Source organism: Triturus cristatus, chromosome 4_1, assembly GCF_964204655.1.
Source record: "Triturus cristatus chromosome 4_1, aTriCri1.1, whole genome shotgun sequence".
In the NCBI taxonomy this organism is placed as follows: domain Eukaryota; kingdom Metazoa; phylum Chordata; class Amphibia; order Caudata; family Salamandridae; genus Triturus; species Triturus cristatus.
The window spans coordinates 311147650-311160486 of NC_140585.1; the positions used below are offsets into that span (position 1 = coordinate 311147650).

Here is a 12837-nt window from a genome sequence, read left to right on the forward strand (position 1 = left end):
ATTCTGACTCTCATGCTCACTGCCACTCATTCTCACTTATTCTCACTCACTACCTTTTAGTGGCTCTCACATACCACCTGTCACTGACACTCACTTTTACTTAGAAACACTCATGCTCACACGTACAAACACTCACAAACACACAACCACACTCCGATCCCCAAGCACGTACCCTACATACATTTAAAAGCATTTTTTTATTTAAGACATCTGCTACAGAAGTTCTCATTCTAGATCCTCGTGCCCCATTTTTTACTACACTAACAGTGAATAGTAATCTATTACTCACTATTAGTTTAACATAAAATTGGCTGAAAACAAAGGTGGAGAACGACTCCCATAAGGGCGAGCGTCCGCTGTGTTCTCGGTACTCATTTTGCTACTTCTGAAGCCAGAGGTCGCACAAGCAGTGCCAGGGGTCACAAGGGGCAAGCCAGGAGTCACAGGTGCGACCCCTGGCAATCCCTAAATGATGCCCATGCATGTGACCCTGTTGCGAACATCATACAATGTGTCGGGTGACTCCATTCAGAATGTGCTGTGTTTTTGTGACTCCATTCAGAATTACACTGTGCTATGTCATTACCATTCCGAAGATCAGTTTCTGTTATATCATGTGACCTCATTCAGAATTCCTCATTCTGTGCTTAGTCATGCGACACCCCAGAATGTGCTGTGTCACGTGACCCCAGTCACTGTTTTTTAACCATAGATAGAAGTGTGTCACTCCTAAAAATACTGCCATAACTTTAAGATCTCCTGTGGAAACTGATTTCACTGTGTTTGTTTCTCTGTTTTTCAGGATGTCAGAAGCACCCTAAGCAGGTAAGGGTGGTTTATTATCCTCCTGTCAGTGTGTAAGGAGCAGGTCTCACTGCTGCAGTGTGTAAACACCACTACTGAGCTCACACAAAGTGTTGGGAATCTTTCAGATCCTCATAAAATCACTTCACATTCTGAAAAATACCTTTAAGTCCTCAGACTCCCCAGAAAACTTAATTTCTCAATAAACTCCCCTGCGTCATCAGGAAACTCCTGAAATAATTGCAACAAAAATTAGTTGCTGTCCTCACAAAACCTATTTGCATCTTTTAAGCTTAACTGAAGTCCTAAGAAAAGTAACCTGAACACACAGAAAACGCAAGCACATTCTGGAAAGATCTCTTTACGTATTACTCAAATCAGAGTTGTGCAAAAACTAAGTCATAATTTCCTAACTACACAAACACAAATGGTGGCTATGCTCACGACAATTGCAGATCCAATTTTCAGCACTATTGTTAGGGATGTTAGATCATACACATATATCTTCATGTGGGGTAGAGGTGCTAACATGGTACTGCAGACACCCTGCCACCTAGGGTGCTCACCTGCTTAGGACAATGTCCTTGGCAAAAATTACAAAAAATAATAAGTACTAGATCACACATAGAAAGTCCATTTAATAAAGAAAGTAGTCCTAAGGTGAAGTCCATCAAATTATTTGCCCTTTTTTGTGAAGTTATCTTATTCCATTTTTAGTTTCCACAATGTTTGGTTTATATACGAGCAGGAACAGCCAATATCTGGTCTATACGAGCAAAAGCAGCCGACACGTGTTTCGTCCATTGGACCCTTTCAAGGCTGCAGAAAATATACATACATTGGTATAGAACATCATCTCTCATGAAATCTTATTCGTAAAATTCATATGTGTCAACCTCAGATAGCAGTGATGAGGCGAAGGAAAATAGTGACATGAAATTATATATGCTGGTCACAACGCACTGGGGATATTATGTAAAAATGCATTGTAGCGTCAGCACACCCAAGGCCATAAAAAGCGGTACCCATGATAGGTGATGTTGACCGAAAGAAGAGAACCTATGGGGACCACAGGGAATGCCCGTATATATTATAATACAAGTGAAAAACTAGATTTCGCATGCATTGTGCTCTCTAAGATACAAATAAATATGTGTATTTGGTGTTCCTTTTTTGCATGCAAGGAAAGAATATATATTAGTTGTGAGACTTAATAAAAATATAGAATACCTGAGCGCCCTGTAGTAAGGACAATGTCCAAAAGTAGTCCGATAGATACAGAGAAGATCTTGTCGGAATCTATTTAAAATATATATAAAACTGCATGTATATGCAACCATGCTGAGGAAATATAGGATTATGCAGAAAAGTAAAAATCAGTACACCGTAAGGAGAGCAAAGTCTCCTGAGTAGTAAAAAGGGAAGTGCAAATAACAACATATAAAAGTAGACCAGTTTAGAATGGAAACTGGTCACCCAGGTGAAACGAGGGAAGTGATTCCATGTGTAGCGGAATACAATGAAAAGGGCCAATGTACGAATAGTTGTCCCGTGAATTTCCGGATGGAGTATATAATTCCATTTCTAGGGCCTTGAAAAAGTCACTCTTGTCACTGCTTTAAGCAAGCAGATATTCCGGCCATTCAATAGGTTGTGTATGAGTATGTAGCATCCTGTCACGTCCGCAACCCGGCCACTCAGCTGAAATAAGAGCCCTGAGCCACCCATATGGATACCTCTCTGGCATAGGATCAATAAGTGGATGAGTAAAGCGGTCCCCTAGTTTGTGGAGTTTCTGGGCTTCTGTCTCCAACATATGTGTCTCTCGGAGGAGAGCTAAATGAACTCTAATCCTTCTAAGATAGATGTGTGTTCTATACTGTTTCACGAAGGAGTTTAGACCCCTCACATTCCATGTGGCAAATTTAAAATTTCACCCATCTCGTAACATCCCACCCCCCTCGCTCTCCTCCTCCGCAGACAAACCTCCCCACACCATTCCCAAACCCCCGCCGCCCTCAGACACACAACTGATGCTTCAACAACGATAATAACCCCAAACCATATGCAACTCCCATTATACCACCCGGGTAAACACCTTTCAACTTAGCTAGTGTCCTCCCACACATAATGCTACTCCCACCCACCCAAAATCAGTCTCAATTAAACTACAGTGTGTGTACAATCCCTCTATTGGGTATAAACTGGTATTATATCTTAGGGGCAGAAAACAGTCAGATCTCACACCAGGGGGTGGCTCAATCAGCAGTTCCGCTCCCTAATACCCTGAGGTTCTCACACTGGTAGTCAGGTAATCAGTCACACCACAGAAAAGTAGAAATGGGAGACGGTATGGGAGAAAAACAAGAAGTAAAGTATAATAGAGCAAGGGAAAAAGGGAGGGTTGGCAGCTTGGTGGGTGAATGACCCGGGCCCTTTATCAGTGCCACCACCTCATCTTATCACACCTCACTTAAAGTCCGTACAACAATGACCGAGTGTCCCAGGAGGAGCCTCATTAAACAGACTAATCAGTCCCGTCGTACTACTGGGTGGCATTCCCCCTCCAGCCCTACTCATACCTGTCACGCCAAGGGCAAGTGCAACATCATTCTACAGCACCTTCAGTGTGGTCCATAAATATGTGTCCATATTCGACCATCTGCTCGCTCGGGTGTTCGTGAGTCCCCAACAGATCCGATTCTGTGCTTGAGGAAGCAGCAGATGTAACTGCCTCTACTAAGGCCTTGGCTGCTTCTAACTCCTATCATTGTTTTGCTAGGTCCAGAGTACCATCAGATTGCACCACCGTTCTCGCAGCAGATCTGGAATGGCGTCTACGTTGGCTTTGTCTCCTTGGAGTAGCCGAGGGGCCTTCTTTCTGCCACAGTGAATCCCGAGCCCGTCCCGTAGATGTCGAAGGCTGACATTCAGCACTATGGACCTCCAGCCAGTCCCAAGTGTTCTCTGGCATTATGATAAAATAGGAACGTCCATCCCGCAGCACCTTCAGTTTGTCAGGATAAGGCAACATATACATCAAGCCAATCATTTTTAGCTTTTGTTTGACACTACTAAAGGACTGCCATTGCAATTGGACAGCTCTTGTATAGTCTGGGAATATTCGTATACTGCTATTTACAAATATCGGGTCTCCATGGCTCCGAACCCCTCATAGTAGTTTATCCCATTCTCTGTAGTTGAGAAATTTCCCTATTAAGCTTCGGGGTCGAGCTCCTGGTTGCGGCGGTAGGACCAATGACTTGTGGGCCCTTTCCACCACAAAAAATAGTGTCACGTTTGTGAGTGCCGTCTTGATCCAGTATTCCATGAAGGTCTCTGGGATGTTACCCTCGGCACCCTCGGGGAATCCCATAAATCATAGGTTACATCTGCAGGACCAGCCCTCCACATATTCCATCCGTGCCTCCAATCGACTCAAGCAGATCGCCTGGGCGGCCACCGTCACCTTCAATGTGGAGATCTCCCCCCGCACTTCTGTGACCTGTGTCTCCGTTTCCACTGATCGCACAGCTACCATGCGAAGGTCGGTGTGGAGGAGGTTCATGTCTATGGCCATGGCTTCGGTTTTGGCCTGAGGCTTCAATTGCTGCCAGAATCTGGGCCCCCGAGGGCTCCATTGCAGGTTGTGTCACCTCTTCAAGAGACTGTGATGTCGTGGTACCCGCTCCCTGTACCGTGAACTGGTCAATCTTTGTCTGCTTGCTGCCCCTGCGCAGTTTGTCCTTACCCATGCCACCTTGAGGACCTGCAACTTTCTCTCCCTCAATATCTCCAGGATTTCTGGCGGAAGCGCTGCAGTTGTGGTCGCTCCCCACACCTTGTGTGTCTAGAATGAATGCCACCAGTGGTGCCAGTCCAATTCTCCACAGGTAAGCTGTGTGAGGGACTCCAGGAGTAGCAGCGGGGTGCAGCAGCACAGAGGATACAGAGTTCCCACCTCCTGGTGTCACCTACAGTTCTGATGCAAATCCAGGGTCCGGTGTTCAGATGCCTGTGCAGGGATCGCACCAGGCAGTCATGTGACTGTGGAGGCCATGCTCCTAGTTCAGAGCTAGTTACCAGCGAAAATCCTATAGGAGGAGAATGTCAGGATCAATGGCAGGTTGCAAGTCACACAGCCCACTCACCAGTCAATGGGACCAGCCACCAAGAGTGTGGGTTCACGTCCAGTCCAGTTCACCTCCACGCTGCCAAGGCTGACTACTAGTCTCCTCTCGCTCCTCTCCACGACCCTCAATCCCGGGGTGGGGCAAATAAACAATTGCTGGCAGCCTCTCGCTTGTGTGTACAGCCACATTTATTATACCCTCCAGGCATACCCCTGCACAGCACCTGGAGGGTGGGGGAGTCCACAGAAAAGCTCCTCCTCAAGCACCATGGGTCCACCAGGGCCACCACTGGATCCGTCCCCAGCATCCTACCGTGGGCCCCTTGCATCAACCAGGGCGCACCGTTGTCGCGGCTCATCTCCACCACGGCATGTAGGAGTGCCTGCAATGTCCAGGGGATCAGCAGTCACAGTCTCTCTTGCACTCGGCCTCAGGAGGGGGGTAAATCAATGCAGCCACCATGTTGGGGGGTCTCTCCGTGGCGAGGCAGTCACCAGGAGCGGAGGCGTGCTGGGGCTCCGTTACAGGCTGCAGGTTCTGTCCGCGGGCCGGCCTCACCACTATCGTGGTATCAGCCATCCCACTTTGCCACCCACACTCCGTTCCCCACCTTGCGGCAGATCCCCAGGTTCCACCCCACAGCTTCGGCAGGCCACCTGGTCTCCAGCAGGGAGGTAGTGACTTGTAGGCCTCTCCTCGGTTTGTGCATCAGCGCGTTGCAGACAGCTCCGGGGTGTCACTATTTCCATGCCCCCTGGCACCGCCCTATCCGGAGATCAGTTTCAAGATTTTCAGAGTCGAGGGGGCGGCAGGAGGATGGAGTATGCCTGTGTCTGGGCTGGAGCTCTCTTTTAGTGCTGCCTCCCGGCCATCTTGTTGGCCACGCCCCCCATCTTATCTATCATTAATAAAATGAATGGCCATGCTGATCCTATGAATCCACCATAGGCTAAATGAACAGCTAGATCCTATGGATGCCGGAGCCAAAGATGAAAAGAAGAATCCTAAGAAGTAACAGTGCCCAGAGGTTACAGCGTATAGTGACATGACTTCTCCTCTCTGCAGAGGTGGTATGGGGCACTAATCATCTACTGAGGCCGACTTGCGCTCCAAGTCTAGTCTACTGACATCTTTTACAGATCTGAGCCATTCTGATACCTTTGGTGTGTCGGGAGTAATCGATTTCTTACAGATTTCCGTTCTTGCTCGCGATATCAGAAAAAATATCAGTGAGGCCTGATCTGAGTTTAACTCGTCCCAGTACGGGTACAAATCAAAAAAAGCCAAGGTGCACCACACATTTGCAAAAAACAGTCAAGTAAGACAATATATATATTCCAGTTCCAATTGAAAAGACAGATAAGTATTCGTTAATTTTGTCTTTTTATTCCAAGTTCATAAGGCAATGGACATTACAGTGCGACACAGCCGACGCGTTTCGTCCTGAAACAGGACTTCTTCAGGGCAGATTGTGAGAAAGATCAGATGTATACTTCATGATCGATGTTATTAAAATGAGAGAAAGATCTTCTCTGTAAGTTCTTTTTTTCTTTTTCCATATAAGGATATCTTCCCTAGACGGAGTATGTCCAGGACCGTAGAATTATCATCGGTTTGAATGGCAAATTTCTAAGATGTTTGTATAAAGAGAGTATTTACCAGACCGCAATATGCAAGTCGCGACTTGAAAAAAATATGCTCACAGACAGGTCCTTCGATGCGCAAATGTGTGGTGCACCTTGGCTTTTTTTGATCTGTTTGATTAAGTTCCCTTGGGAACCAGCATTGTAACAGTGGGTGCTATTCAGAGTGCACACACTTCCTTAATTTATGTGTGATAACACTCTTTTAGGGAGAACATTTTGGGAGTGACATTAGAACAGGTGCTGTAAGTTAGAAGGTTCCACTGTTAGTTCTAATAGTACCCCAGTACGGGCACAAGTCCATCCCAAATCGGATCAGGCAGGGGCTTATGTTAACTTCGCAGCTATTAATTTCTTGAAACACCTGACTTACATACCACCAGAAGAAGGCAAATAACAGGCAGTTCACGGACATGCGTATATCATCCGCCTCTGTGTCACCGCACTTCTAATATTTTAATGGTTCCTATGTGATCTTAGCCAACTTCGTTGGTGACCAATAAGGTCTATGGAGAGTAAACAAATGATTCTTTTTAGGTGGTACTGGTTTGATCAGAGTGTATAACAGATTTAAAGATATTCGCTATAATTGTTCTTTAGCTAGCGCCAGAAGATCCTTTGCCCAGTGCAGGTATGGGACTCCCATTTTCTTATCTGTTGCGAAATGAATACCCAATACCACTGGGAAACCCCTTTTTTAGGTTGTTACTTAGCCCTCACCCACTTGAGATTGTCAACAGGAGATTAGAGGCCTCGGCCATATCATTCGCACCGATAAGTCATTGGGTTAATTCATACAGCTTCCTTCCAAGCACAAACCACTTTTGATCGAAATGGATCAACTTTTGAAGGACATCTGACAACCTTCTGTAATCATTTTGTAATCACAGTTCAACTAAGATATAGGTTTAAAGTAATCCACTAACCTGGCGTCTTTACCCGGCTTAAGGATCATAACTGCAGTTGCCTCATATTAGGAGGGTGGAATTTAACAGCCTTCCAGAGACATCTCATTAAAATAAGATACCCAGAAACAGAAAGAGGATTCAGATGGGATCCCGTCTGGGCCTGCTGCTTTCCCTTTACTGAGCTAACATGTTCCCTTATCTCTCCCTCTGTGATCCCTCCTGGTCCTCCTGCTGCTTTCCCTTTACTGAGCCTCCAAACCTGTTCCCTTATCTCTCCCTCTGTGATCCCGTCTGCGCCTTCTGCTTTCCCTTTACTGAGCCGCCTAACCTGTTCCCTCATCACTCCTGCTGTGATCCCCTCTGGACCTGCTGCCTCCTGACCTGTTCCCTTATCTCTCCCTCTGTGATCCTTCCCCTACAGCCTAAAATCTGCTGTTCTGTAAGACGTGGGAGTTTTTGTTTTGCAACCAGTTTTTCATTACTAAGCAGTCTGGGTTCATATCTTCCTTATATATCCCACAAAGGCTTTTCAATATCTTAGTTGTAGAGAATGGTGACAAGGTTTACACTGGCAGGGATTGGATGTGACAATGTTGTGTTGTGGGTGCTGTCGGGAATTCACGTGGACGTCAGGTAGGAAGGTATTTATTAAGTATATACACAAGACTCCACCAGGAGCACATGTCACCTGTTAGTCAGCCCCCCCTCTCACTCAGCCAACGGCCGCTCCTAGAAAACCCACAACGAGGCACTCCATAGCATCATATAAAGCACACTGGTCTCACTGAGCCATCTGCCATAGAACACCCACATCCTGTCATAAGATGTTAAAGGTACTTTTGGATATCGTTAGAGCTTTGACTGTTTTATATGAAGAGTAACTCACACTGAGCTCTAGTCCGCAGGCGCTGCTCTTAATACTGAATCTTATTTCAACTACAGGTCCTATGTGATGTTCATCCTTTGTTCCTGTAGCTGTCATTGTTGTTTAATACAAAGATGATATGTGTGTTATTACAGGTGTAATAATGTGAAGATTCAGAGCCCAGAGGTGATGAAGAGTTATAAAGGTAAATACCATTGTGATGATTAGCTCTGAATATTACTGTTCATGAATATGATATGGTATGATGTGGTGTGGTGTGCTATGGTACGGTGTGGTGTGGTATGGTGTGGTGTGCTAGGGTATGGTGTGCTATGGTATGAATGAATGAATGAATGAATGAATGGGCATTTGTAAAGCGCATGGCTACCCGGGAGTGTCCCAGCGCTAGGTGTGGTATGGTATGGTGTGGTGTGGTGTGGTGTGGTATGGTATGGTATGGTATGGTGTGGTGTAGTGTGGTATGGTGTGGTGTGGTGGGCTATGGTATGGTATGGTGTGGTGTGCTATGGTATGGTGTGGTATGGTATGGTGTGGTGTGGTGTGGTGTGGTATGGTACAGTGTGGTGGGCTATGGTATGGTATGGTGTGGCGTGGTGTGGTGGGCTATGGTATGGTGTGGCGTGTTATGGTATGGTGTGGTGTGCTATGGTATGGTGTGGTATGCGATGGTATGGTGTGGTATGGTGTGATGTGGTGTGGTGTAGTATGGTGTGGTATGCTATGATTTGGTGTGTTATGGTGTGGTGTGATATGCTATGGTATGTTGTGGTGTAGTGTGGTGTGCTATGGTGTGGTGTTGTGTGGTGTGCTACGGAATGGTATGGTATGTAAGGTATGTTATGAGATGTTATGGTGGGACGGGATCAGATGGGATGGTGTGGACTGGTATGTTATGGAATGTTATGATGGTATGGTGTGGTGTACTATAGGGTGAGATCATGGTATAATATGGTATAGTGGTATGGGATACTTTGGTATGGTGGTAATGGATTGAATGGGATGGCGATATGGTATGGTGTGGTATGGTATCGTATGCCATTTAGTGGTAACGTGCACTCACGTCAGGGTGCAGTTACTTGATTTGTGTCTCTAAACTTTGTCTTTTCCAGATTTTTCTAGATTTCTACTTATCTCCATTCTGTATACGTGCTGCCGCATTTCCTTTGTTTAAATCCTTCTTCCCCTTGGACATTCATGCTAAGTTTATTGGAAATTCAGATGCGGTAATTTCACACCTCACATTAATGATACTGCTAGGCTTGACAACTGCGAGCAACTCAGCTACTGCAGTATTCTGGGACTATTGAATGGGAAATTACCTCAGAATTTGGTATTTACCACATAACACATTCTATTTCCCAGAGTTTTAGCACCAAAAGGGACCTAGAGCTTGCATCTACACGGACCCAACGCATGCATCTACATGGACCCAATGCATGCATTTACACGGACCCAACGCATGCATCTACACGGATCCAATGCATGCATCTACACAGACCCAGCACATGCACCCACACTAACCTAGTGCATGCATCTACACGGACCCAATGCATGCATGTAAACTGACCTGGCACATGCACTCACACTAACCTAGTGCAAGCATCTACACGGAACCAACGCATGCCACTACACTGACCTAATGCATGCATCTACACGGACCCAACGCATGCATCTAAACTGACCCAGCACATGCACCCACAATAACCTAGCGCATGCATCTACATGGACCCAATGCATGCATGTAAACTGACCTGGCACATGCACTCACACTAACCTAGCGCAAGCATCTACACGGACCCAACGCATGCCACTACACTGACCTAACGCATGCATCTACACGGACCCAACGCATGCATCTAAACTGACCCAGCACATGCACCCACACTAACCTAGCGCATGCATCTACACGGACCCAATGCATGCATGTAAACTGACCTGGCACATGCACCGGTACTAACCTAGCACAAGCATCTACACGGACCCAGCTCATGCAACTACACTGACCTAACACATGCATCTACACTGAGCTAGTGCCTGCACCTACTTAATGCATGCATTCACACTAACCTAGCGCAAGCATCTACTCTGACCTAGTGCATGCACCTACACTGACCTAGTGCATGCACCTACACTGACCTAGAGCATTCACCTACACTGACCTAGCGCATGCACCTACACTGACCCAGCGCATGCACCTACACTGAGCTAGTGCCTGCACCTGCACCTACTTAATGCATGCATTCACACTAACCTAGCGCAAGCATCTACTCTGACCTAGTGCATGCACCTACACTGACCTAGTGCATGCACCTACACTGACTTAGTGCATGCACCTACACTGACTTAGCGCATGTGTCTACACTGACGTAGTGCATGCACCTACACTGACATATCGCATGCACCTACACTGACCTAGTGCATGCACCTACACTGACCTAGTGCATGCACCTACACTGACCTAGAGCATGCACCTACACTGACTTAGTGCATGCGTCTACACTGACCTAGCGCATGCACCTACACTGACCTAGCGCATGCACCTACACTGACCTAGTGCATGCACCTACACTGACCTAGAGCATGCACCTACACTGACTTAGCGCATGCATCTACACTGACCTAGCCCATGCACCTACACTGACCTAGCGCATGCAGCTACACTGATCTAGAGCATGAACCAACACTGACCTAGCTCATGAACCTACTCTGACCTCACTTGTGACCCTACACTGACCTAGCACTTACATCTACAAGCTCATAAACCAACATTGACCTAGTGCATACACCTACACTGTCCTAGTGCATGCACCTACACTGACCTAGTGCATGCACCTACACTGACCTAGTGCATGCACCTACACTGACCTAGAGCATGCACCTACACTGACTTAGCGCATGCACCTACACTGACTTAGCGCATGCGTCTACACTGACCTAGCGCATGCACCTACACTGACCTAGCGCATGCACCTACACTGACCTAGTGCATGCACCTACACTGACCTAGTGCATGCACCTACACTGACCTAGAGCATGCACCTACACTGACTTAGCGCATGCGTCTACACTGACCTAGCGCATGCACCTACACTGACCTAGCGCATGCACCTACACTGACCCAGCGCATGCACCTACACTGACCTAGTGCATGCACCTACACTGACCTAGAGGATGCACCTACACTGACCTAGCGCATGCAGCTACACTGATCTAGCGCATGAACCAACACTGACCTAGCTCATGAACCTACTCTGACCTCACTTGTGACCCTACACTGACCTCACTTGTGACCCTACACTGACCTAGCACTTACATCTACAAGCTCATAAACCAACATTGACCTAGTGCATGCACCTACACTGACCTAGCGCATGCAGCTACACTGAACTAGCTCATAAACCAACACTAACCTAGCTCATGAACCTACTCTGACCTTGCTTGTGACCCTACACTGACCTAGCACATGCATCTACACTGGCCTACCGCATGCACCTACACTGACCTAGTGCACGCTCACAATTTATAAGATCTTCCCTCACAGTCTACACTCACACCATGCACTCGTAGTTAGGCCCGTCGCATCACGCACATATGCACTCATGCCATGCACGCACACACAACACCAGACAGCAGTAGAGTACTGCTGCACTGATTTCTGCAGATAATTCCTTAATACTATTTGTCGTTTTCCTGCTACAATTTCTGTAATTTCTGCCAAAGAGGAATGTGTCCCCAGTAATATCTGGTTGAGTGGAACCGCATGTGGTGATACTACATGTTGTAATCCTGCATGTGGTAATACTGCATGTGGTAATACTACATGTGGTTATGCTGCACATGGCAATCATACACGTGGGAATACTGCATGTGGTAATCCTGTATGTGGTAATACTGCATGTGGTTATGCTGCACATGGCTATACTGTATGTGGTTATACTGCATGTGGTAATCCTGCATGTGGCTATGCTGCATGTGGTAATACTGCATGTGGCTATGCTGGATGTGGTTATGTTGGATGTGGCTATACTGCATGTGGTAATCCTGCATGTGGTAATACTGCATGTGGTTATGCTGCACATGGCTATACTGCATGTGGTAATACTGCATGTGGTAATACTGTCACCTGGAATACCAGTTGGGCAGAAAGTTCATTTTTTGGTCAAATTAGTGTTGACACAAAACTGGAAATAGGAATCTTTGGACTGTGGCTTCTGACAGGGTGTTGGAGTTCAGTACGATATTTTAGCTCAGCCCCTGTAGTGTTTCTACAAGATACCTTAGTCTCAAATATGTCTGTAAATAATCAGACACCCAAATTGTAATCTTGCTTTGTTCCCACTGTAACTTTCTAACCCACAAATGATGTGCGGTGGTTTATTTCCCTAAATTTTTGGAGTTTTATTGGGAAAACGGGAAAACCCTCCCACACAACACTGTAGTCTTGACTTCACTAGAGCTTAGCT

At 46.5% G+C, this 12837-nt stretch overlaps 1 protein-coding gene across 1 annotated transcript in view; it reads left to right on the forward strand.

Annotated features, from left to right (window-relative positions):
- Positions 1-12837, forward strand: part of LOC146854848 (E3 ubiquitin-protein ligase TRIM39-like) — a 93517-nt gene that overhangs the window by 57011 nt on the left and 23669 nt on the right. The window contains exons 4-5 of the mRNA XM_085651049.1: positions 803-825; positions 8509-8558. Coding sequence (XP_085507175.1) covers positions 803-825; positions 8509-8558 — 73 coding nt within the window. The remainder of the gene's footprint in view (positions 1-802; positions 826-8508; positions 8559-12837) is intronic.